At 36.1% G+C, this 27,210-nt stretch overlaps 1 protein-coding gene across 1 annotated transcript; it reads left to right on the plus strand.

The window, feature by feature from the left end:
• On the plus strand, window positions 1-27,185 carry RAB1A (RAB1A, member RAS oncogene family). The gene is made up of 6 exons (XM_060026484.1): window positions 1-220; window positions 14,276-14,348; window positions 18,787-18,882; window positions 23,609-23,704; window positions 25,059-25,190; window positions 25,447-27,185. Exons 1-6 carry the CDS (start codon window positions 198-200, stop codon window positions 25,642-25,644), a joined length of 618 nt encoding a protein of 205 aa, XP_059882467.1. The 5' UTR covers window positions 1-197; the 3' UTR covers window positions 25,645-27,185.
• Window positions 27,186-27,210: the final 25 nt, after the last annotated feature.

Here is a 27,210-nt window from a genome sequence, read left to right on the forward strand (position 1 = left end):
GCCATTTTGGGTGGAAGCGATAGCTGAGTGGTGGCTGCTGCTGATTGTGTTCTAAGGGGACGGAGTGGAGGGAAGACGATTGCTCTCTCGGAACAGCGTATCTCATTCCTCTCCCTTCGACTACCCGTGGCGCGGAGAGTCAGGGCGGCGGCTGCAGCAGCAAGGGCGGCGGTGGCGGCGGCGGCAGCTGCAGTGACATGTCCAGCATGAATCCCGAATAGTGAGTGCAGGAGAGCGCCGGTCGGCTGGGTCCGTGGGCCAGCCTGGGAAAGCTTAGAGGGGGCGAGGAGGGCGGAGGCGGGGGCCTCGGCCGGGGTGAGGTGGGGGTGATGGGGCAGGAGAGATTGGCGGCGGGGAGTCGGGCCCCATTGTCTGACGGAGGAGGGGCGGTCGGGGGGAGGGATCGGGTCGGAGGGGTGAGCCGTCCGGGCCTGGACCCGGTCTGGTTGGAGTCCTGGCCTGAGTGCCAGGCCGGTGCGGAGGAGCAGCCTGGTAAGGGGGTTGGGGTGTCGGGGAGTCGGTGGTGGGGTCGTGGGAAGGGGTAGCTTCTCTTGGAGGCAGTGACTTTTGAAGGAGGGCCTGTTTTTAAGGGGAGGGAGGGGATGGGGTGGGAGAACTCTCCTAGAGGACACTGTTAGACCCTGCGCCCGCGGTCTGCGGAGCTGTCAGAGCCGTCGGGGTGGAAACCAGCGTTACTTGCAAATCTTGAGCTTGTTGGCTCTCTCTTCCACCCTCCGCGCCAGGTTGTAGGTAATATGGATGCTTTTCAGGATTGCGTGGGATTTAGGGGAATGGGTAGATGGTGAGAAGAGATTTAAAATTTTTAGTTCTCTTTTAGTTTTTTCCTGGAGCTCTTTGCGAACTCAGCGGTCCCATTGCCTTCCCAAAAACCTGGGCATTTGTGAGAATTTTTTATTTTTTTGAGGACACTACAGTCATTTTGCCATGTGTAGGTCAAGGGAAAAACAAAACACCAGCACTAAAACCTAGGGACATCTTTGTGATATTACCAACTAAAAGGAAGACTTTGCTTTCAAGTTGAAAGAGAAACGAATGGGACCTATGATAGATCTGTAGGGTTTGGATTACCTACTTGAATGCTTGCAGATAGGGAATGAGGTTCCATGACGTGTCATGAAAAGTTAATGCATTTCTTTTTCTTGCTTACTCAGTAAGTCACCACAGCAGATGTGACACACCTGGCACCTTTCCTGGGAACTGGTGTTCACTTTCCTTGGGAAGACTTTCTTGGGTTCTCCTTAATGGCCCTTAAAAACATCCTTCTACAGTTTGCATATTGAAATTAAGGAATAATTGAAAGAGGTTTAATTGGTATTCCTCTATAGTGTCAGAAGGCTTTGAGGAATTTTTTAAAGCAAAGATCAGTATTTGACCTAAATGTTGAATTTATTTGCTGCTTTGGTCAGTTACTGCCTAACATTTCCCCTAAAAGGTCCGCCCATGGGTTTAGCTGACTGTCATGTGTGTGTCACATGGCTCTTGCAAAATGCATTCTGACTTCAAGTTTTGTAATACTGTGGTTTGATGCTGAAATGTCCCTTTTTTTTGTTCTAAATAGAAGTCATAGTATTTTATTAAAATTTTATATACCTTAAGAAGTTGAAGAAAGTGTTCTAATAGTGTCGTATTTGCTGTGTTGGCAGTTTTTTATCAAGGGCTCCAAGGGCAAAGTTGGTTATGCATAGTTGGGCAGAGTTGAACTTGAGGTCCCTAATTTAGTAGTTCCTGGCAACAGTAAAGCACATGGATTTTCCATTTTATGGAGGTTTGTCTTCTGTTCAGGAGTTTCTTAAATTTGCTACATATATTTAGTACTGTAAATAGATCTTGAAGATTAGTTGGACAGAACCATGACAAATGATTTAGACTCTGAATTTGTTTCTCCTTTTGTAAAATAGGAGTCATCTTTATTCCTATCCGGGTAGCTGTGAGGCTCAGGTATATATAGAACAATTTGGTAAACTGTAAGAGCACTGTAGATGGTGTACATCATTATGTGAGGCATTCCAGTAGTGCTGGGATTTAGGAATATAATCCTTACTTGCAAGGAACTTATAATGGAATATAAAAAATAGATTTTATATATGTTGAATACCAGTACGTATGGCAAGTTCCAGATGTGTGGCATGGATTGGAGCCACAAGATTTTAAAAGAAGGTATGGGATTGTGGTTGGCTAGTAGGGTTTAGAAAGACTTTATAGAAAACAAACCAGTAAGGGAGTTACTAGCATTAGATTTGGAGAAGCAGTGGGAGTGAGAAGGATTGTTCAAGAGAGAAGAAGAAAGAAGAATGGTTAATAAATGGCAAGGGTAGTAATTCTTAAGTAAATAGAGTGCCAAACCATTCTTTCTTTTGAGGACTCTAGATTAATGACCTCAACAGAATCAGTCCCAGAAATCATTTGTATATTTTTATGGCCTTGAGTGTGCCTGTACCTGGGTTACTGTATTTATATTCTAGACTGTCTCTTAAGTAAGATAACCTAGGAGTTTGGAAAAATGTTTGGAAAAGCACTAGTGAAAAGTACTAAGGTGAGAGGAGGTGGTATTTTATTACAGAAGGTCACAAAGGCAACCAGCAAGCAGATTTTTAGAAATCTGAGTTCAGCGGTTTCTTCTTTTTATCTTTAATAAAGTTTGTTACCATCATAAAAGTAGAGCAAAATTGGAAAATAGAGAAAAGAAGGAAATTCTTACAGTTTAATCGCCCAAACACAAGTCCATTTGCTTTAAAACCTTGTTCTAAACTTTAAAGTCGCATGTTTTTTTCTTAAGTTAAAACTTTTAATGGATGAATGCCTTTCATGATTCCACAGTGTTATCCTAATAGCTAACATTTATGGCCACTTATTATATGCCAGGTACAATATTGTACATTATAATACATGTATATTATAGCATACACTTTATATACTAATTTGAAATAATAGTATACTAGGTAATGTTTACAGGTGCACCCCCAAATGTTCCTTGTTTTGGTTTATCATCTACTATTTATCTTAATCCTTTTAGAAACTTTCAAAATCTGCTTCATGGGTGCTGCTGAATTTGGTACTGAAGATGTGTTCTTGACAAAAGAAAAAGTTTGGTTCTCTCAGAATGAACAGGATTTTAGATTTATATAGGTTGACATACGATTACCTGTTGGTAGCTTTATTATGGAATGCTTTTACTTTATGATCTTTAAGTTGTAAGCTTTTGGTTTGGGAGTGAGGAGAATAAGAAATATGTCAATCAATGATTAAATTTTAAGCTTTTTCTTTTACTACTTTCTATGTTATTTGGCTGATTTGGGAGAAATGATGGCCCTGCGTTATCTTTATGGTAGAAATTAAGGTTAATGACTGACTCACTTGAATTACAAATGCTACAAACAAAAACAAAATGCAACTGAAGTGGAATGTGAGCGGTGGAAAAAGTAGATGGAAAGGATCAGAGCTTTCTTTTTTTTCTGGAGATTTGAGGAAAGATTTTGATTTTCCTGAGCTAGGTGGTAAAGCAGGCAGTGATTATTTCAGCACACTGCTTAAGAAGTACTTAACATTATTCTCATATCAGAAGCATTTTTCGTAATCCATTAGCTTCTAGCAGATTTTTTTTTTTTTTAGTGTCAAGAAAATAATTTTGGCCGTTTCATCAAGGAGTGTGTTAAGAATAAAGTAGGTGTGCCTATCATGAATATACCAGTTAACTACGGTAGGAAGAACTATATGTAGTAGTCTCTTTGGATCGGCTAGATCCATCGGTTAATGCAGAAAAAATTTGTTTAAAAAAAAAAACTTACCTTGTTTTTAACTTTTTAAAATATCATGGCTTAAGTTTTAGTCAGTCTCTTAAACTTTGTTTTCTGTTATGGTAGACTCAAGGAACATCTGACTTTTTTTTTTTTTTTTGTCAGCACTCTGCTTTGAATAAATCTGTCTTTTAACTTAAGGGTTTAAAGGTAAAAACAAGTTAATCAGTTCTGTTATTTGTCTGAAAGAGTGTAATTTCATTAATAAGTATATCATTACTGCCTTTTACATAATTTTTAGTTAGAATTTTTTTATAAGAAAAGAAGCAGAAATCAACTAAAAATAGATTTTCTTTTTGTAGGTTGCCTTGATGACTTTTTCGTAGTGTTGGTAATGATTTGAGAAATTCAAAGAAGTTTAAAGAAGAGGTATTCTCACTATTCAGAATATGATTATTTAATGTCCGTAGAGAATCAATGTATGTAATTCTTTGGGTAATGTAAGTTACCAGTAGCTATATAGACTTTCCATCTTAAGAGTTTTGTGTGAATGGATGATCTTGAAGGATCATTGAAAGAAACTGAAATTTTGCATTTAAAATTTTCTTCTTCCTTTTCATCATAATTAGGTTAAAGTATAAGATGTTGACGGTTTCTTACATATTCAAGGGTTTTTTTGGTTTTTTTTTTTTTGTCTTAAAGATGGAAGAGCTTCAGAATCAAGTGTTCTCTTGCCGACTGTTTAGTTGACTTTTAAAGAGAATTTTGCTTTCTGAGCAATTTCTTTAATATTTCAGTTTTTATTCTAGAAGCAATCTTAGTGATTTATCTAAGTGATTATGATTAACAAATGCTAAGCATCTTGCTGGATTCATATCCTATCAGCAGTCCTTTGGCCGTGTGTGTTTTCTCTCCTTGGCAACTTTTGATTGTACATATATGATGGTTTTACTATTTGTAGTTGTAATAGTTAAGTTTCATTTTTGATAGTTAAGAATAGCTTCCTTTTGCTAATGTTACCCACTCTTGTCTCTTTCCTAATATATAAAAACAGGGTTAAATAAAATGCTTTTTAAGATTTTGAGATTTTTAAAGATTTGCTAAAAAATACTTTGAGTGTTTTAAGATGAAGAGAAACCGAAAATGTCCCCCCCACTTTTGTTTTTTAATCTTACAGGGAGAGGGGAACAGTCAGACTATTCCACTGTTTTCTTGTAGAAGGTGGGGCTGAGAAGAGATTGCTTCTTTGATATCTGGAATAGAATTTAGGGAAAAAAACCAAAGTCTTGGCTTTTCTTTGGAACCACCCTTTGATGTTTCAGATTATAAAAGGATAATGGTGTAATGATATTTTGGGGAAAAAAATAGTCCTGAGGCCTTAGGAAACAAGAGAACAAGTGTTTGTTGGTTTGTTTACTGACTTAAACATGTGAAGAAATAGGGTACAAAGGAGAGGTAGGAAATGAAATATTCCTTGGTACTTTTGTGACTGATGGCTCAGTTGGTCAGAACACCCCACTTTATTAAATCCAAGATTGTTGATAGGTTCCAGTTGTTTACTCTGTTCCATGTTTATAGATTCCCAATTCTGACAGGTAGTGTTACCTTTGCTCACAAAGGTGACCACTCTTTGGAAACATTGTTTTTAATAATAATAGCTACTATTTAACAAGTGCTTACTCTTTGTGCCAGCTACTTGGCTAGGGTCTTTACCCAGGATATTTTATGCAGTCTGCATCTCAAACTAGTGATCTTTACAAAGGAAATTGAGTGAATTATATAATTGAAGTTTTCTAGGAACAGTGATGGATTTAACTTGTCTGAATGTATTTTCTTTGAATAACAATAGTACTTAAGTGGAATTGTTCTTTGTCCTTCCTACTCTGCCCATAGATATTTTCCAGTAACTTGATTTAGGGCATTTATTCCTTTTTTTTTTTTTTTTTTTTTTTTTCCCCCGGTACGCGGGCCTCTCACTGCTGTGGCCTCTCCCGTTGCGGAGCACAGGCTCCGGACGCGCAGGCTCAGCGGCCATGGCTCACGGGCCCAGCTGCTCCGCGGCATGTGGGATCTTCCCGGACCGGGCCACGAACCCGTGTTCCCTGCATCGGCAGGCAGACTCTCAACCACTGCGCCACCACAGAAGCCCTGAGCCTGTTTCTTTATAACGTGATTAGTACCGCCTCCGTTCTGAGTCTCAAGAGTAAACTGTACAGTGCTATGCAGGAGTTGACACGTGTATTCCAGTAAGGGATGTTAGAATATATGTAAGAATATATGTAATATATATATATGCAGGTGGTTTCAATCTTAATGTTTTTCTAACACATTTAATCATTACACATTGATCTCTGACCTTGTCTATTTGAAAAATGTTTTCAATACAGATACTTAAAATCTTCCAATGAATGTACACACACACACACACACACACACGCACACACAATCTGATTTCCCTGGGAAAAAAAGCTTGGTAAAGAAAATAGCCAACCCTTTCTTTCTCTTTTATCAGTTAGACTGTGCTAGGAGTTGAGGGGTTTTTATTTTTTAATTATAAAACACGGACTTTGCTCCCAGGTGATTACCAGTTAAGATGACTCAGGCTCAAACAAGCATAATCAATTTAACAGTATTAGCAGAAATTAAATCTTGTGATATTTTTAAAGAATAAGATGGCATAATAGTGCAAAAGATTTGAAGAAGGGGCCTAGGATTTCTATTATTAACACAAAGTTTTAGTTATATTGCTTTAGCTGGAGAGGAACAGAGCACTGAGGAGGACTTTCCAGAAGCCCTGACACTAGTCTTGGGATAAGGTCAACAAATAACAATTTGAGTTCCCACCACTACTCAGAAATTTTATGTATGTCCATTATTTCCCCTAATAGTATGAAGAAATAGTGTCCTAATTTTACAGCAATCAGAGCCAGAGAAGAGTTAAATGGCTTGCCCAGGGGCATTCAGAGGAAGCAGTAGAATTGGAATTTTAACTCAAGGGCCTGTGATTTTACAGTCCAAGTATGCTGTTTCCAGTTTAGTGTGTGTGGTTAACTTCTAGGAATTTAAAATTAAGCCAGTTAATTAGACGACTAGCATTTTTGTGGTCAATTATGTCTAAAATTCGTGATTGGAGAGGCCTTTTTAAAAATGTTAAGAAGGGCTTGTGAGGTATGTATTGTGAATGGCCCTTTGACTTTCTTCACATCTTGTGTTGGGTTGATATTTAAAGCTTCTCTAGGCGTGAAGTTAATTATCTTATCCATTCTCAGTTTTTCTACCCTCATGACTATTCTTGAATACTTATACTTGGGGCCTTAAAGTCATGGATGTCTTTCTGTGAGAAAAGCAAGTAAAGCAGAGATTGCCTGTCTCTTCCTGGAGAGGCAGGCACATTTGCTGCAGACCGTGTTACTGTTTCATGTGTTGCTAGACTTCGGGAGTTGTGATCATAGTACTTATAACTGTTAGCTGGTAATTTTTACACTTTTACTTTAGATTATACTGGTAAACTCCTGTGATACTTTGTCACCCATCATCTGTACTGAAACTTTGGATAAATAGCTTCAAAGTTTTTGTCTGTAGCTCTTGAGATTTTTCATTAGGTTGCATCCTGATTTGGAGGGAGGAAGGAAAAATAATAATAATTGCCACTTATTGTGCCCCTGTACCAGACACTGTGCTAAATGCTTTAGAGGCAATATTTATAATCTTGATCAGAGCCTAATTGGGTGGTAGAGAGTGCTAATTGAATCTTTTTACAGATGAGGAAATAGAGCCTCATAGTGATAGATTAAGTACCCTTACCTCAAGATCTTGTAGCTAGTATGTGATGAAGCCTGAATTCAAATACAGTTCTTTCCAGGTCTAAAACCCATGCAGGCTTTGAAAGGTAAGGAGGTATGGACACTTACAGCCCCTCCTTGGTGCGTTTTTCACTAAATATTTGCTGTTATCTACGTGGTAAGACCATTTACTCTCTTGTCCTCTTGTATGGCTTACTACTTCTTCAGAACAACCAAAGTTTCCCTCATTTTCAGAATTCCAGCTTTGGATTTTTGGAACACTGTTTTAAACAGAGATAAAGTGGAACATGGAAAATTAATCTATTGTCTCTAAATATTTTTTTTAATGTAGTTTTAGGGGTCAGTTATGGGGAGAGTTTTTTAAAAATTGCTTGGCTGTTTTCTTAAATATGGAGGAAAGACTGTTGCCCTCTCAGATTCTTGGTAATTATTTATTTGACTAACAGGCTGCTTTTGTCCATAGCTGAAGGTTTATTTAGTTTTTTTTATTAATTTAATCACAAAAGTAATATGTACTCTGTAAAATTCAAATGATATAGAAGCATATGAAGTAACTAAAAGTTCTTACCTCTTTTATCCAGCCTGATGGGCAATTTTGTTGCTGTTGCCGCCACACCACATGGCATGTGGGATCTTAGTTCCCTGCCCAGAACCCACGGACCCTGCAGTGAAAGTGCAGAATCTTAACCACTGGACCACCAGGGAAGTCCCCTGATGGTCAATTTTGAATTGTGTTCTGTGGAGCATACTTAAAGTGAGTGAAGAAGAAAAGTAGATGTCAAGCACAATTATTGCAGCTCAAGTTTTATTAATCATTCCATACCCCAAAGACTAATAGATTAGTGTATAGTTTAAAAGTGAATTCAAGTTTATTTGGCCACTATATCATAATATCATAACCATGATTTTGTTTTAAATTTGTTATGTGAGCTTAGTTTTAGGGTGTTTTCAAGTATGATTTTATAAAAAGATAAAAACTAAATGATTCCTATCATGCAGGTGAACTTGTTCTAGGTGAAAGAGAACAAATTTAGGTTCCATTGAACTTTTTAATATAACAGGCCTTTTCTAAGGTATACTTATAGCTGACACTATGAAATTTGTATTTTGGGGGTACTGTTTGGATAAAAACAATTATATAGTTCTCCACTGTTTACTTTTGTCTTCCTTGGTGTGTTTCCAAAGGGTAGTTGAAACTTGTGTTAATGTCAGTCAACTATCTCTTACATTCATTGACAGGTGAATTATGTCTGGTAATCCAAATTTTGTTTCATAAAAGAAGAAAAAAATGTTTATTCTTATTTAATCCAAAAAGTTGACTTCATATCTTTGTGGCTATATTGGGAATGTGCCAGTGCTGTCTGCTTACAACCTTGACCTACTCTACCTACTTAGATGTCATTTGTGTTCGGACAGGTATGCTGAAAGAACTTGTAAGGTTGTTCAGTCATTGAATAAATCATTGATTAAAAGTTTTTCCTCCCCTCAAATGACTTTTTTTTTTCTGGTTAGAAAAGTAATACAGTCTGACTGCAGACTTTTTAAAAAATATAAAGAAAAGATTGAGTGTAATCGTACAATTTAGACGTGTCCATTTTTCCCCAAATCTTTTGTGTGTACAAATTTTTTTTAACAAAAATGGGTTATACTAGACAAACATAGTCTGTAATCTTTTTACATAACAGTATCATGTAGTAGTCTCTTTTGAGATTATAGAATTCCGAGTAGTATTTTAGATTCAGCAACAAGCAGATTCATCTCCTACTTCATATTTTATAGATGTAGTTTGGTAACTTCATTAAAAAGGAAAACATTTTACCTAAATAGAATTTTGAGTCAAAATGGGTTTTGGTAACTTTTTAAAAATATTGTTTCATGCTCTCTCAATAGTGATGTTTTTTAAGGTATAGAAAATGTTAATGCTTACATGCAAAAATGGCATGAGTATCACGATTATGTTCAGATCATAAATAATGGAAATAGAGGATCTAGAGTATTGCTGAAGTAGACCAGGAGTAGACTTAAGGAGAAACTGATAGCAAAAATAATTTTTCACTTGCTACCATATTTGACATTCCACCATCCAATTATTAAAAGGTTGAATCTGCCCCTTTCCATCGAGCCTTAATCTATGTCAGTCTTAACTGTCTTACTTTCTCACTGAATTATTTCCACTTTAATATTCTCAAAACATACTTGTGCCTCAAAAGCAAAGTTTTTATTTTACAGAATCCAGCATGATTTATGATTGTTGATTTAACTCGAGAAAACACAAAATATGTCTCTCATGTTTAAAAAATATCAGGGGCTAGCTTTTCAACGAGACTGTACCTATTTCACTAATGTCCTCATAGTTTGTTTTTCTAAAACCTTTTTATTTTGAAATAAATATAGATTTACAGAAGAATTGCAAAAGTAGTACAGGGAATTCCTGTATACCCTTCACCCAGCTTCCCCTAATATTAACATCTTATATACCATGGTACATTTATCAAAATTAAGATATTAACACTGGTAAACTATGAACTAAACTATAGACTTTTATTCCAATTTCTCCAGTTTTTCCACTAATGTCATTTTTCTGTTCCAGAACCTAATCCAAGATACCATATTGTATTTAATTGTTATGTCATGTTAGCCTCCTTCAGTCTGTGAGTTTCTCAGTCTTATTTTTCATGACCATGACAGTTTTGAAGAGTTTAGATACTTTGTAAATTTCCCTCGGTATGCATTTGTCTGATGTTTTCTCATGATTAGACTGGGGTTATGGATTTGGAGAGAAATACCATAGAGGTGAAGCACTCTACTCATTACATCATATCAGAAGGTACATAACATCAATATGACTTATTGCTGGTGATGTTCACGTTGATCACTTAGTAAAGGTGGCATCTGTCAGGTTTCTCCAGTGTAAAATTACTATTTTTCCCTTTCTACACACTGTTAGAAACCAGTCGTTAAGAACCCACACTCAGGGGAAGGGAACTAAGCTCCACTTCCTGGAGGGAGGAGTGTTCAAAGAATTTGTGGGCATATGTTAAAACCACTGCAGTAATAAATATTTGGGGGGGACAAATTTTGAGGCCGTGCAAATATCCTAAGTCTCCTTGAAGTTTCACCCACTAATTTTAGCATTCATCAGTGGATCTTGCCTGTAGCAGTTAATCTACCAGTGATTTTCTATTTCTCTCATCCCTTCTACATGCATTAGTTGGAATCCTCATGTAAGGAAGTGTTGTCTCTCCTCTCGTATTTATTTAGTTAATGATTTATACACTTATGGACTCATGGATATTTATTTTATTCTTTGGGTTATAATCCAGTACATGATTGTTTACTTTGTGGCTCAGATTGTTGCCTTGGCCATTGAGGTTGGTGTCTGTCCTTTTAATATGCCATGTCCCTGTAAATTTTTTTCTCTAGCATTTTGCCCAAAATGTTACTCAAGTATGGCTATAGATATTCTTTAGGTGTTTCTCACAATGAAAGAGACCTGATTAAAAACGCAAAATTAAAATGTTCTCTGATCTCTTAGCACAGTGCTTTGTAAAAGGCACGGTGTTATATTTTGGATGAATAAGTCAGTTTACCTTCACACAGATAGGTATGTTAAACATAAGAGTGGGGAAAAACAGACTCCAGACTACTTACGGGGAGAAAATATGAAGTGTCGTTGTCATAGTAAATTAGTCATGAAAAGGACCTGAGGAAATTCTGATTGGGAACAGTGGATAGGATTTACTAGAACTATCTGATTTAGGTGAGTGGTGATTACAGTTGTACATAAAGATTTCTCAACTGATATAATTCAGTTTTTTCACTTAAGTCAAAATGGTATTGCAGACTGAAAACTTAATCCAAATTCTTGAGAATAAAAGAAAAGTACATTTAAAGTCTTACTATTTGCTAAATTATTCTTGACTCTTTGTACCAGAATTCTGATATTGAGCTTTCTAACTTTAGATTTGTATATTTCCTATCAACACTTCTACTGTGTTCTGTTTTATAAATATAGTCACAGAAATGTCTTTAAGTGATCTCAAATATGAATTCTCTTGTACATCCTGTGTATTAATAGTTTAGAAATAAGGTACTATAGGAGTAGGTAATTTAAAACGTTCCAGTGCAGGTAACATGCTGTTGATCACAGTCTCCTGGTGTGTGAACTCAATAAGGCAAGAAGTTTGTTAGTTGATTTTGTTTGCCATTCTCCTCCACGTCTCTTGTGGTGTTAGTGAAGCTGATGGTTTGGGAGAGAACAAAATAGCCTTCTTTGACAAGATTCATTTTGGAACAGAGTGCTCAACTCTTCATGTTATTTACAATGGCTCTGAGCCTTAAATTATCAGGAACTCATAAATAACGTTTCAAAATAACGCCGCTTGTAAAATTTAAAAAGAATGATAATTGAAAAGTAAGTTTAAAAAAATTGACTACTAATTTCTTGAAATCATAATGTAACTTGTAGCACAGTTAGGAAGCTTTCATGTTTTTTACAGCCTTATGGTTATTCTGAAAGAGAGAAATTGATCTTTAAGGTAATGAATGATACCACAGGCAGCATATGTGGGCCCAGTGCTGTCTTTTACTGTAAAGGGGTCCAGTACCACTGATTCAGAGGATGTTTATTGAGTGTTTACTGGATGCCTGGCACTGTCCTGAGGGAAACTGGTTAATTCAGGGCATTTGTTGTATCAAAATTTTTGTTAAAAACTAAGTAATTGTAGTAGTATTGGTGGTGTGATTTTCTTTCTTGCTGACTGAAATGTAAATTCATTGCTAATGTTCAGTGTTCAGCATTCTTAAGAATTCATTTGGTCTAATTAAAGAGAAAGCTATCAGTAGTACTGAAGTGAGTCAGCACAGCAACTGCATTGACTAAAAGTTGTTTGGTATTAGGTACCAATAATTTATTAAGAGTAAATTTTTATAATCATTATCCCCACTACCCCCTTTTTTCCTTAGGATCTCAACTGGAAAGGATGTTAGTTGTTAAGTTCATCCTATGTTTCAATCAGCTCTTCCTAATGACTTATTTAAAAGCTTACTTCCTTCTGTGACCTTTATTTTGCTGCTGACTAGGGCACTTTGGATTTTCAAAAAAATTCTTTCCTTTAGGTATAATTAGGAACAATAAGTGTACTATGGTAATTCGGTAAAACCAGAAAGCTATGTTTTAAGTAATACATATCACTGTATAAACCTAGGTAACAGTTGATTAATATTCACAGAGATAATCACTTCTAAACATCTTGCTTACATGTAAATCTGATAATTGTAATCTACACTTCATTTGCAAGTGATACTTGGGGTTCACTTTAAGTACATAGCATTTTTTTTTAACTAAATCACAAGGAAGAAAATTAAGAATCATGTATATCTTCTGAAAAAAAAATCTGTGAATTCTGGATTTGTTGTCATTTTGACATTGCTTTAAAAGAACATACAGAGGGCTTCCCTGGTGGCGCAGTGGTTGAGAGTCCGCCTGCCGATGCAGGGGACACAGGGTTGGTGCCCCGGTCCGGGAAGATCCCACATGACGCGGAGCGGCTGGGCCCGTGAGCCATGGCCACTGAGCCTGCGTGTCTGGAGTCTGTGCTCCACCACGGGAGAGGCCACAGCAGTGAGAGGCCCGCGTACCCAAAAAAAAAAAAAAAAAGAACATACAGAATTGGTCAGAGTTGGGAACAATCTATGAGAGATTCCTTTGGAGACCGTTGGCTGACTGTCTGTTGTCTTCAGGTTCATGAAAAAATTCCTGGGAATGTTTTGTTTTGTTTTTTAACATCTTTATTGGAGTATAATTGCTTTACAATGGTGTGTTAGTTTCTGCTGTATAACAAACTGAATCAGCTATACATATACATATATCCCCATATCTCCTCCCTCTTGCATCTCCCTCCCACCCTCCCTATCCCACCCCTCTAGGTGGACACAAAGCACCGAGCTGATCTCCCTGTGCTATGCGGCTGCTTCCCACTAGCTATCTATTTTACATTTGGTAGTGTATATATGTCCGTGCCTGGGAATGGTTTTTTGTTAGGTTTGGCAGCGGTAAAGGTGCATAAACGTAGCCTAGCTTTCAGTGTTTTCCAAAGAATGCTTTAATACAAGCTTAGAATGTTGGGAAAGTTGTGCATTTACACAGCCTTTGATTTTACTGCATCTCCAGTTTAAGATATTTATAATACAGACTTTCAGAAGTTAAATGATCCATTTTAAAGGGAGAGAATTCCAGGTGGATGCTAGGGAAGGATCATAAAAGCCCTTCGTTGGAGGATTCTTATGAAATAATGACTTTAGATTGGAATTTGAAGGAGAGATACATTTCATTGGCAAGAACAATGAAAAGTTAACTCCTGGTATTCTAATATTGCAGAAGAGTGGGATTTTTCTAGCATAGGTCTTCGGCCCTCCAAGAATGCATATCACTTATGTTTCCTTTCATTCATTGCTTGGCAGTGGAAGTTCAGCTGATATTAGAGATCATGGGTGGCATTGCCTATCTTATTTTTACATAATTCTGTCATGTTCAGTGATTCATCAAAAGGGCTCCTGCTGTTTGTTGCAGTTTGGTCTTCTGTTAGGCCGTTCATGGGCTTTTCAGGAGCTGTAGTCTTCCTCGGTGAGCTGTTATTCTTGGCTGTATTTTTGTTGCTGTAGAACTTAAAATACAATATGCTTTTTATTAATGTGATTTTCTTTTTCTCTTTGCAGTGATTATTTATTCAAGTTACTTCTGATTGGCGACTCTGGAGTTGGAAAGTCTTGCCTCCTTCTTAGGTTTGCAGTAAGTTGAAATCAAAATGCTTTTAAAGAAATTAATGCTGTTTATGTTTTCTAGGGAGACAAAAGTTTAAACAGTTTTATTCAGAATATTAACTCTTCCAGAATTTATATATTATATATAAAGCCTCCAAGTGTACATCCCCAGTGATATCTAGACTCTTAAATAGAAGAAATGCTGTTGCTCTTCAAAGAAATTCAAGCAAAGTATAGTTATAAAGTCAGAGTGTCTAATACTCTTCTTGGAGATCAGTGTTTCATTCCAACATAAGTAGTGAGGTAAGGGGAAAATAATAGGTCTGTGTTGAAAGTGACTTGATGGAAAACAAATCTTCAAGTAAAACTTCAGTAGAATAAAAAGAAAAAGCAGGGCCTGGTACAAAATTCTTTTGAAAATGGCATAGTGTTCTATATGCTGAAATTTACAAACTGATAAGTAACTTTCAACCTAATAAATAAAATCTACAGTCTTATTCATAGTCTTATCAGCTGCCTTTAAATTTAGCATGTTTTCCTTCTCACTGTCTAGATCATTGGTTCTTAAGAGTATGGACCAGTAGGGATTATCAAGACCGTCTTGGGGTCCAGGAGATCAAAACTACTTTCCTAATAACACTAAACCATTAGTATTTACTAAATAAATAATTACTTAGTACTAAGGCAAAAGACATTTGCCTTTTTTCACTCTATTGATCTTTGCTCTGATGATGCAAAAGCAGTGGTGGGTAAAACTGCCGGTGCCTTATTAGCACCATGTTGAAGTAGTGCTAAGCCCCAAATTATACTCACAGTCCTGGTGTTTACCTCTGTTCACTCACAGTGGGGAAAAACACCATTTTCATTTCAGAGTGTCTTTGATGAAACAGTAAAAATGATTAATTTTTTTCATATTTTTTTAAATTGAGGTATAGTTGATATACAATATTACATGTTTCAGGTGTACAACATAGTGATTCACAATTTTTAAAGGTTATATTCCATTTATAGTTACTATAAAATATTGGCTCTATTCCCTGTGTTGTACAGTATGTCCTTGTAGCTTTTTATTTTATATATAGTAGGTTGTACCTCTAAATCCCCTACCCCTATCTTGCTCCTCCCTCTTTTCCTCTCCCCAGTGGTAACCACCAGTTTGTTCTCTATGAACAAACTGTGAGTCTGTTTCTTTTTTGTTACAGTCATTAGTTTATTTTTTTAGATTCCACATATAAGTGATATCATACAGTACTTGTCTTTGTCTGACTTATTTCAGTTACGATAATACCCTCCAAGTCCATCCATGTTGTTGCAAATGGCAAAATTTTATTGTTTTTTATGCCTGAGTAGTATTCCATTGTATGTATATGTATACACATTTATTCATTCAATCTGTTGATGGACACTTAGGTTGCTTCTAAAAATGATTAATTAATAAAATCTTGATCCTCGAGTATTCTTTTTTTAAATATTCTGTGTGAAGAAATGAGGAGTTTGCATAAAGTAGTTTTACTGAAGACTGGAATATGTTGGTTGTCTCAAGGGAAAGAAAAGCACTTGTATAGTTGTTTCCATTTTGAGCTAAACTAGCTGCTTTTTTCATTGAACATTTTTTTTTTTTTTTTTACTTGAAAGAACAACTAACAAACTATAATTATGTAGAATTGAGTATTGGGTACACATTTTATCAGATGAACAGACATTATCACTTCAAGGAAAATATCTAACAGCATTTGCTGTCTGTAATAAATTCAAGCTTTTCAAAGGAAAATTAGAATTTTAGAAAACTTAAAATTTACCACTGCAAGCTTGACAGCATCTCAAATACTTAATATGACTTTTCTGATGATATAAGTGATATTAATGAATCCCATATATATATATATATATATGTATAAAACTTCACTATATATAATAGTTAAAAAATGAGACCATGGAAGTACCAGAATAAAACCTAGGTGGCTCTTTAATCTTGTGTGAAAGTATTTTCTAACACAGAAAAAAAATCAGGAAAGAAAAGATTGTTAAATTTGATTGCATTAAGATTAATGCTGAGCACATAAAAATGTTGGAAAACAAATGGTACTAGGAAAAAATATATATGAGGAAGGGGTGATATTCTCAATATATAAAGCACACTTACACATTAATAATAAAAGGATGTTTGCCCTGATGGAAATATGAGCAAATACATGAGCGGGCAGTTCACAAAAGGAGAAATACAAATTGCCAATAAATATGAAAAAAAAAGGTTCAATTTTATTTGTATTTAAAGGACTTTAAAATTAGATATCACTTAACTTTTATTAAATTGGCAAATATTAAAAATTAATTAAAATTAAGAATAATTCCTAGTATTAAATCAGCAATTCAAAAAAAATCAGCAATTCTAGGTAGGTGGGAAGAAGCTGGCCTCTCTTGAGGAAAATGGCTATAGCCTGAGGTATTTTTGCTTCAAAGAAAATTCTTTGCAGGATGCCTATTGACCTAAGTCATAGGTTTTCATACTACCTACACAGTAGAATCACCTAGGATGCATTTTGAAAATACTGATTCTCACACCCCTGAAGTAGAGACAAGCTGCAAAAGGTGTGATAAATGTATAAGCTTTGGGAGTACAGAGGGAAGAATCTCTTAACTATTGGCTGAATAGTTGGGGAATGTTTGGACAGTCAGTATTGCCTGAGCTCAGAATTGAAAAATGAATAAAAATTGTCATGTGACCCAGGGACTGGGGAGTAGGGGGATAAAGCTTGGGAGTGGGGAGAAGGAGATACTGAGAATTTGGACAGTAGGAAGGGCATGTGCAATGGTTCAGAGGCGCGCAAGTGAGGGTCATTTAGGGGTTTATAAGAATTCTAACAGCATTTATAAGTATTTCTAACAAAGTAAGTGGCATGTACGAGTGCTGAATGAATGTTTATTGCATTCATTTTGTTCTCTATCCACTTTCTATAGTACCTGATGCTTATTAGACAAGTAAAAAATTTGAATTTAATGATGAGCATTTTGTCAAATTGCAGTCAATGCTTCAAGAGTATCCTTTTATCCAGTGATTCTATGTATGCATTAATGTGAATATATGTGGAGGATAAGTCAGCATAGCTACCTCCAGCCACTTGGAACTCTTCTTTGATCACATTTTATTCTTTAGTGATCTTTGTTTCAGTCTCATGTACACATCAGGTTCAGCATTATCAAGACTTCCCTACACTGGCTTCATTTAATCCTTTTTCCCCTTCTCTTTGTTGGGAGTGCCACAAATGCAGATCCCAGATGTGTCATTTTCCCCTTATATACTTCAATATGTATTTCTAAGAACTGGACATTTTCCTATTAAATACATTTGTGGACTTAACAAAATAAATTTCCCTAGTTGTCTAAGAAGTGTGGTGTTATAGTTGGTTTGATTCACGATTCAAAACATAGTTCACACAGACTCATAGACATAAGACAGTTGTTGCCAAGGGGAGGGGAGGATGGGGTGGGATGGAGTGGGAGTTTGGGGTTAGCAAACGGAAACTATTATATATAGAATGGAGAAACAACAAGGTCCTACTGTATAGCACAGGGAACTATATTCAGTTTCCTGTGATAAACCATAATGGAGAAGAATAAAAAAAAGAATTTGTATATACGTATAATTGAATCACTTTGCTGAACAGCAGAAATTAACACATTGTAAATCAGCTATACTTCAATTTTAAAAAAAAGGTGTAATCTAAAAAGTTTAAAAGTTTATTGTTCACATAAAAACTTGTACACAAATGTTCACAGCAGCATTGTTCATAATAGCCAAAATGTAGAAACCACCCAAATGTCCATGAACTGATGAATGGATAAACAAAATGTGGTATATCCATACAGGGTACCATTTTTCAGCCATGAAAAGGAATGAAGCCATTAATTTTGGAATTAAATAGTGCTGATGGTTGCACGACCTTCTGAATATACTAAAAACCACTGAATTGTACATTTTAAAAGGGTGAATTTCATGTATGTGAGTTATATCTGTTTAAAAAAACTAAGAAATAAAATTGACTTGTAAAAAATTTCAGGAGAGTGACATGATCATAGCTTTGTGGTGAATAAGTGGATGGGGAGGAGCAAGAGTTCCACTGATTAGAAAATTAGAAAAATCTTTCATAATCATTGAAAATATAAAACCTTTCTCTGTGTGATGTATGTAAAGAATTTGCCAAGAGATGTTTGGAAAAATTAATAGCTATTGAAAAAAAATGTTTTAAGAAGAAACCATTAAAAAAAAAAAAAAAGAAGAAGAAACCATTGTTAAATAGCACTTTGTCTTCAGAACATGAACAGAGTGCAGGAGAGGATGGAGTGGCTGTTCTCAACATGTTATGCCTTATAAACTTTGTTTATCAGCTTTGTAGATAAAAATTAACTTTATATTTTATTTACTCTATTGAACATTCATTTTAATTGTTAGCTTTCTTTCCCTTCAGGATGATACATATACAGAAAGCTATATCAGCACAATTGGTGTGGATTTCAAAATAAGAACTATAGAGTTAGATGGGAAAACAATCAAACTTCAAATAGTAAGTAATTTTTGGACTAGAAATTTTTGTGGAAATTATTTTGGTAAATTTAGAGTGTATTTGTTACTAATATGTTAACAAAATTAAAGTATCTTAAGAATCATTCATCTAATGACAGTGGTAGAATAAGAATTGTTTAGATTAAAAATGATATAAGATTACCTTCCTCATTGAATTTTCTATTCATAAAGCAGAGAAATACATGTTTTTAAGTCAAACTTGGTCCTAGTTCTTTTTCTTGTGCTTTTATCAGTGTGGTCTAAGGGGTCTAAGTTGAGGTTTACCTTGTCTTATAGCAGAAGTATATTGAGCAATTTTCGTGTTTTTTATTGTGCTGAATACTGTGGAACATTCGAAGAAACCTAGGAGAGGTTCTTCATATGTGGTTTAGTTGAAGAGTATTTATTAGATAGTATGTACCAACTTTGTAGAAAAGTAGAATTTTATTGGAAGGGAACTTAGCTTTTCTTACATATTTTACAGCTCAGAAGATGGATGCTAAGAGATTCAGTGACTTGCCTACAGTTACTAGCAGAACCAAGTAACCCATAGCTCTCTGTTTTCAATATTTTGTGTCCCTGTGCCGTCCTCACTCCCTTATCCATCCTTATATCCTCAACCCTGAATTAGAAGTAGACAGTTGTAGTAGAAACTTAATATGGGTCTGGCTACTACCAGTGTGGACATACCTATGGTCTTAAAAAAAAACCTCTGGGTATCTTTTAGAGTTGGCTATTAGTATGAGGTAACATAGAAAACAAGTGACTGTTCTTTATATAGAATTGATAACACCCTGAACTGGAAGGAGTTCTGAATTTGGAGTCAGAAAACTTGGATTTGTTGTCTTCATTCTGCTATTTATTAGAGTCATGGGTTTAACTTCAGTCTTTTTCCTGAGACTCAGTTTCTTACCTCTAAAATGAGTGTGATAATGCTTGATTTAGTAACTAATAAGGTAGTTTTGAGAACCAAATCTATAGCTCTGTGTATGTGTGTATGATAATGTATGTGAAAGCCCTTTGTAAACTTTTAGGCAATATACAATTGTTACTGATGATACGACACACCCAGACGAGTGGATATTTGATAGGTTATTTTTTTTCTTTGTTCTCTCATGTGACTCTGATAAGGAAAAGAAAGGTACATTACAAAAGAATTGTGGATTTTGATACAAGTGACCAACACCCTTGATGTCCCAAATTAGGACTTGCAAGGATGTAGTTATCAGAGATACCTTGAAATACTTTCAACCAATGAACAGAGTATCTTCCATATTGATTTTTCCCCATTATATGTAGAGTGCCAGCTTGGCACCATAAAGAATATTTCAGAAAGAAGCACCCAAGCCTGTAACTACTGATGTGAAATGATTGTGTTATGTGTGATCATTGGTCTTCATAACATTTGGGTATGTATTTGTGAAACACTTATATATTGCTACTTCCTCTGGCTGGAAGGGATCTTATAGGTCACTCAGTCTTCTTTCATCTTCAGTAGGAATTTCCTTTCCCTATCTGGTGCCTTTTTTGAACATTTCTGAGAAGCTCACCATTTTTCAAAGCAGCTAGTTCCATTTATAAATAACCTCTTATTATTAATTCTTTATTTTGAGCCAAAGCCAGTTTCCTTTAACTTTTGTCTCTTACTACTCAGCCTTTTGTAGCTGCCTGATAGAGATTAATTTCTTTTCTATTGGCAGCCTGCCATTTAGATTGATCTTACCACACCTTCTACCTCTGAAGTCGGTCATTCCCTTCTGGAAGCATGTTTTCAGAACCTTTTACAATTCGGGTTTGGGTTGCTCTTACATTTTATCGTGTCATTTATTAAAATATGATTCCTAAAATCAAATACAAAGATATAATCCAGCCTGTGTGACTACATGGGGTAAATTCTCTATTGATTCGGACTCTGAATTTCTTTTTTTCCTCTCACACTTCAGGGACTCATGCCATTTTCTCACCATTGGACATTCAAGGACATAAAAAGACAAAAAAAGAAAACCTGCGTTTTCTTTTTATGTCCATTCAAGGACATAAAAAGAAAACCTGCGTTTACTACATTTGCTGCCTCAATAACCATTTTACCTACTAGTTTGGATCTTAAAGTTTTTGATTGTTTTTTTTGGTTTGATTTTAAGTCTTATATTTTGTGACTAGGGCATTAAAAATCTAAATGCAGGATTTTACTTTTAACCCTGTTACATTTCATCTTGCCTGGTTTGAATTACCCTTCCAAGTTTTCTGGATCTTTCAAAATTATTGCGTTTATCTATATTTTAATTATCTTTTCTGCTTTTCCTGTTCAAGTGTGCCATCTGAGTCTTTATCAGAGTTGGTGATTACAGAACATTCAGCAGTGCGGGGCACATACAGAGTGTAGTCCCATACCATGAAAGGCCTCTTTCTGTGATGGTTTATTCAATTTCGAAGCTTTATGGAAATGCATACGTTACACAGACATTCAGGTAGATTCAAGGTTGCAGGGATGAATGAAACACAGCCCCATAGGAGGAGATCCCATTTCAGTGGGAGAGACAAACATGGGAAAATCAGTTACCCTGTGATTATGAGGGGTAATGAGGATTATGTACATAAAGGGTGATCAATTACAGAGGAAGGTACTGTTAGGATATAGAGTCAGCAGAGTTTTCAAGTGGCAAGGAGACCTCAGAAGTTTTGCTCTTTGGATGCCATTGCTTAGTCAGCTACAATTCTTTGTTAACATTTATGCAGAAACATTTTCTTCCTGTTGCTGTGCTATCTTTGTGAAAGGGGTTGGTGGGCAGAGAAGAGAAGGGAACTAACATTTTATTGAGCAGCATCTATAATCAGGCGTTGTGCTAGGCATTTTACAAGCATTAGTTCATTTAAACTTTGCAATTCTACAAAGTGAGCGGTATCTGGGATTTATAGACGAAGAAACTGTTAGGTGACTCTCCCTAGAGTTAAGTATCCAGGAAGCTAAAGATGTTTTGAAGTCACGTTGGCTTGGCTCCAGAGGTCATGCTTCTCCAAGGATATCCTGAAAGACTTGAGGCTCCTTACTGATACAGTAGATCTAGTCTCCTGACTCTCATAGGCTAGTACTTTGGACGAAAAAGGTAATGAAACTATGGTGGCTTTTGTTTGTTTTAAGTTAACAGTTGTTAACATACTACCTTATTTGCTTCATTATTACTTCTCCCCGCCCTCCCCTCTCAGTATGTTAAATTATAGATATGATACTTTACTCCAGAAATACTAATTATGCATCTCTATTTTACTATGTAGCCACCATTATTACATCTAACAAAACTGACACTAATGCCTTAATGTTATCTAATATCCAGTTTGTATTTAAATTTCCCCAAAATTAAAGCTTATTTTTAACAGCTCTAGGTTGGCTGGGTCTTAGAAAAGGAAGTGATTTCACTGAGTGCTCCTGAACTTTTTTTTTTTTTTTGGCCATCTAGGACTAGTGGGGATCAATGTCAAGTTCACAGATATATTCCAAAACTTTACAATTCCTTCCCACTAAAGGCTGTTGCATCTTAATCTCCACTCGTCTTAGGCTTTAAGTCCACTTTTTGTTTTTGTTTCCTTAATGGTAATCATTAAGTAACTCATTCTGTTATTTCCCCGTCAATCAAGCTGTTATCTTTTACCGGTATTTTTTAGTGGGGCAGGTATCTTTTCTAAACAATTTTTTTTAAGAAAAGGACATTGTCTAGGAGCAATTTAAACAAAATTCTCATTGCCCTGGTTAAAATTGTGGCTTTAAAAATCTGTTTCTTGATTTTTTTTTTTTTTTTGGCTGCATTGGGTCTTCATTGCTGCGCGCGGGCTCTCTCTAGTTGTTGCGAGCGGAGGCTACTCTTCGTTGAGGTGCGGTGGCTTCTCTTACTGCGGAGCACAGGCTCTAGGCGCACGGGCTCAGTAGTTGTGGCACACGGGCTCAGTAGTTGTGGCGCACAGGCTTAGTTGCTCTGTGGCATATGGGATCTTCCTGGACCAGGACTCGAATCTGTGTCCCCTGCATTGGCAGGTGGATTCTTAACCACTGTGCCACCAGGGAGTCCCTTGGTATTTTTAATAGTTTTTTTTTAACCCAGAACTTTAATGTAGCAATGTTATTTGTTTCCAGTGTTGGAGCCTGAATGAAGTGTGGTAAAGTGCTCTTAAAATGAATTTTATAAAAGTATTTGGAATCATGTTACCTACATTGTTTTCCCTGGGATTAAAATAATTGTTCCAGAGATGGCTAAAGTGCTGTCTTGACGGGTGGTTATCTGCATTAGGTCCTGTCAGCGCTTTCCATGATGATAAATTGTGCTAGCAAGTAATTCTGTCTTATGTGTGAGAGTTGTACTGTGTTACAGGGGTGTTAGTAGACCAGTAGCTTTCCTAAAACCAAGTCAGCCTGTCTTTGCATTCATACTAGCCTGGCACAATGCTAAAGGCTGTAGAGAATATGAAAAGTATGACAGTTTCTGATCTCAAAGAGCTTATAATTATAGTATTGGTAGCATTACTGCAAGCTAAATTAGATACTACCTTCTCTTCTGAACCTTCGGGTATTTGGCAGTTACCCTGCAATTTAGTAGTGTGAGCACAGAGAGCTAATGTTTCTATATCAAATCCTGGTAATCCACAACTATGTAAACTAAACTGTTCTCCCTCCTCCCTCCTTTTCCCCAACTCTGTTTTAATGGAATTGTTTGGATTTCTTGATTGTTTTATAACAGTGGGACACAGCAGGCCAAGAAAGATTTAGAACAATCACCTCCAGTTATTACAGAGGAGCCCATGGCATCATAGTTGTGTATGATGTTACAGATCAGGTAAGCTCCAGGAAAAATTGTGTTATACTGACAAAGTAGTAAGCTACTATTTGATAAATAGCAGACTATTTTACTTTACATATAAGCCATTAGTATCATTTATATGGCAGAAAACTTTGTCCACCCCTAAGGAAGTGAATGACATAAAAAACGTTTTAAACCAATGTTATCTTTTAAGGACAGGTACATTGTTATTTTTCTCCCCTACATCATTTGAACACCTAATGAATGGGTCAACCAAAATTTCCTAATATTTTCCTTTAGTAAATAGGAAATTTAGTAATTGGTTTTACATTTTCTCTCAAGGGACCCAAGTTCTATTTATTATCAACTAAATAACTGATCATTTTGTCAAGAGTGTGTAGGGACTGGGATTGTTTGGCTTATACTGTGTTTTTGGTGCCAAGTGTTAACAGGAATTTGCCTGGTAATTAGACCTGTCGGAATTGCCAAAAGTAAGATTAGAGGCTTCTGCCTGTGGAGTATGTGGTTCAGAAATAGGATGAGCTTTGAGGAAGATTTTAAGAGGAGAGTGAGTAGCTAAAGGTGAGCTGTTGAAAGAAGGTAGGGGGATGTGGAGGTAGTGTGAAGAATGTGATCTGAGGGCCATAATTGTTCTTTTGATCAGAAAGTTAGAAAATTTCAGGGTCCTTTTATTTTGCCCATCAAAGAAAAGAATGAAAGATGAACTTTGAAAATTAGAATATATAATGCTTGTAGGAGATGTTAAATCTCACCTCAACTATGAAATCATAGCTAATTAGGAGACAGCTAGAATTACAGACTAGATTCAGCACCATTAGGAGTATTGGGTGAGTGATATCAACATGAGGAAAAAAATGTTGCTAGTTTTAAAAATCTCAAGTAATGACTTGTAATATTTAAAAATGGAAAATTTCCTCCCTTAAATATGACTATGGAAAAAACAAGCATCTTTACTTTGGACCCGTTTATTTAATGATTTTTGACATCTCTGGTAGTTCACATTTAGTAGGCTTATTCATAAACCAAAATTTTGTCACGTTTCAAAAACCAGGTTTTGTAGTGCATATAAATGGCATACTCCAAAACAATTCGATTTGCCTGAGCTGTAGTTTAATGCTGAGCTGTATTTCCCTCTCAGATAAGGCATTTTCATCCTCAAGCCTTAAAATTCTGTTTTCTTATTCATGTACGTATGTATCATTTTAATATGTCAGTTCACTTCTTTCCCAGCATTAAGAGTTCTTTTTTTGTAGCTAGATTGTCTCACTAGCTCGTCTTAGGTCAGGAGAGATGCGTCTGTTTATCACTTGCTTCATTAGAACAGTTGTGTCCAGAACTATATTATTCTTTAAAATGTTTATCTTTTTAGGAGTCCTTCAATAATGTTAAACAGTGGCTGCAGGAAATAGACCGTTATGCCAGTGAAAACGTCAACAAGTTGTTGGTAGGGAACAAATGTGATCTGACCACAAAGAAAGTAGTAGACTACACAACAGCAAAGGTATGTTTAAAGTTTGAGTTTCAAACTGAATTGGAAGGTGCTGAATTTGAATTATATATGGGTATGGAGTCACACAAGGGCCGCAACCGCCTTAGCTTTTAAAAATACATGCGCCAGAATACTTGGACAGTAATAATTTGTGCAGTGTCTACTTGGATTCAGTAAACTTAGTCCTTCATCAATCCCCATTTCAGATGATGAAATGCACTAAGTGAAAAAGATTTTTCAATTAATTGTGCCTTATATATTCTCTTAGGAATTTGCTGATTCCCTTGGAATTCCATTTTTGGAAACCAGTGCTAAGAATGCAACGAATGTAGAACAGTCTTTCATGACAATGGCAGCTGAGATTAAGAAGCGAATGGGTCCTGGAGCAACAGCTGGTGGTGCAGAGAAGTCCAATGTTAAAATTCAGAGCACTCCGGTCAAGCAGTCAGGTGGAGGTTGCTGCTAAAATTTGCCTCCATCCTTTTCTCACAGCAATGAATTTGCAATCTGAACCCAAGTGAAAAAAACAAAATTGCCTGAATTGTACTGTATGTAGCTGCACTACAACAGATTCTTACCGTCTCCACAAAGGTCAGAGATTGTAAATGGTCAATACTGACTTTTTTTTTATTCCCTTGACTCAAGACAGCTAACTTCATTTTCAGAACTGTTTTAAACCTTTGTGTGCTGGTTTATAAAATAATGTGTGTAATCCTTGTTGCTTTCCTGATACCAGACTGTTTCCCGTGGTTGGTTAGAATATATTTTGTTTTGATGTTTATATTGGCATGTTTAGATGTCAGGTTTAGTCTTCTGAAGATGAAGTTCAGCCATTTTGTATCAAACAGCACAACCAGTGTCTGTCACTTTCCATGCATAAAGTTTAGTGAGATGTTATATGTAAGATCTGATTTGCTAGTTCTTCCTCGTAGAGTTATAAACAGAAAGATTACACTATCTGATTAATAGTTTCTTCATACTCTGCATATAATTTGTGGCTGCAGAATATTGTAATTTGTTGCACACTATGTAACAAAACAACTGAAGATATGTTTAATAAATATTGTACTTATTGGAAGTAATATCAAATATATGGTGATAAGTATTGTTTTAATTCTTATGGCTAAAGGGAAATAGAGCCTTGCATTATACTCAAAACAGCCATTTGTGTGTGCAACCAGGGCATTGTAGACCTATCTTAGAGCAGCATCCAATATGCTTTCCAGATAATATAACTAATAAATGACCTAGGGAGGCTTCCGTGCTGCATAGGGATTTAACCAAGTTTAGTGGTTCAGGGAGATGTATGCTATCTAGCCCGTTATCTCTGATCCTTCTCTAAAACCATTTGAAATGGCTTCATTGAGCAACATTTTAATTCTGTGGTAGAGGTGGAAAGCAGCACACCTTTCCTAAGTGGCAGATGATTAGACTAACGTGTGCTAATATTGTTTCTTCCATGCTTGGAGTCAGATGTCAGCTCTCTTATCCTCCACAGCTGTGTAGGTTGGAGGAGAGTTAAAGCATTGAAGTAGAACGCAGGAAATTTACTCTTTGCCCTAATTTTAGAAATCATTATCTCTTAAAATTAGCTGAGAACAGGAATGCTGGGTGGGAATGATAAATGAGAGAAATATATTTATTTCAGTCGAATTTTGCACACGTGAAAATTTTGTTAACCAGGACCTTAAAGATCCTAGGGTTGGTTTTTATTGTGGGGAACAAAAATCTTTTGCTAGTAACACTGGCATTTTAAGGTGATAGAAGTCAAAGAAAGATTGTTTCCTTGGGGTTGAACTAGCAGCCAAAACATTCTTTACTTAGGGGCTTGGGATGTGGCTGTTGGCAACGCATTTCATGGTGGGGTCTTTAATTCAATGGTAAAATTTAAGCTAAAACAAGCCAAAAATTATAGGTTTCTTTATTTTCACTAAACAGGCAATTGAAATACACGGTACAAAAATAAGTGGTAAGATTATTGTAAAATGAAATGGACAGAATAAATATTCAATTTAATTTTCCATCTATGAGA

The sequence above is a fragment of the Delphinus delphis genome, chromosome 12 (assembly GCF_949987515.2).
Source record: "Delphinus delphis chromosome 12, mDelDel1.2, whole genome shotgun sequence".
Taxonomy (NCBI): domain Eukaryota; kingdom Metazoa; phylum Chordata; class Mammalia; order Artiodactyla; family Delphinidae; genus Delphinus; species Delphinus delphis.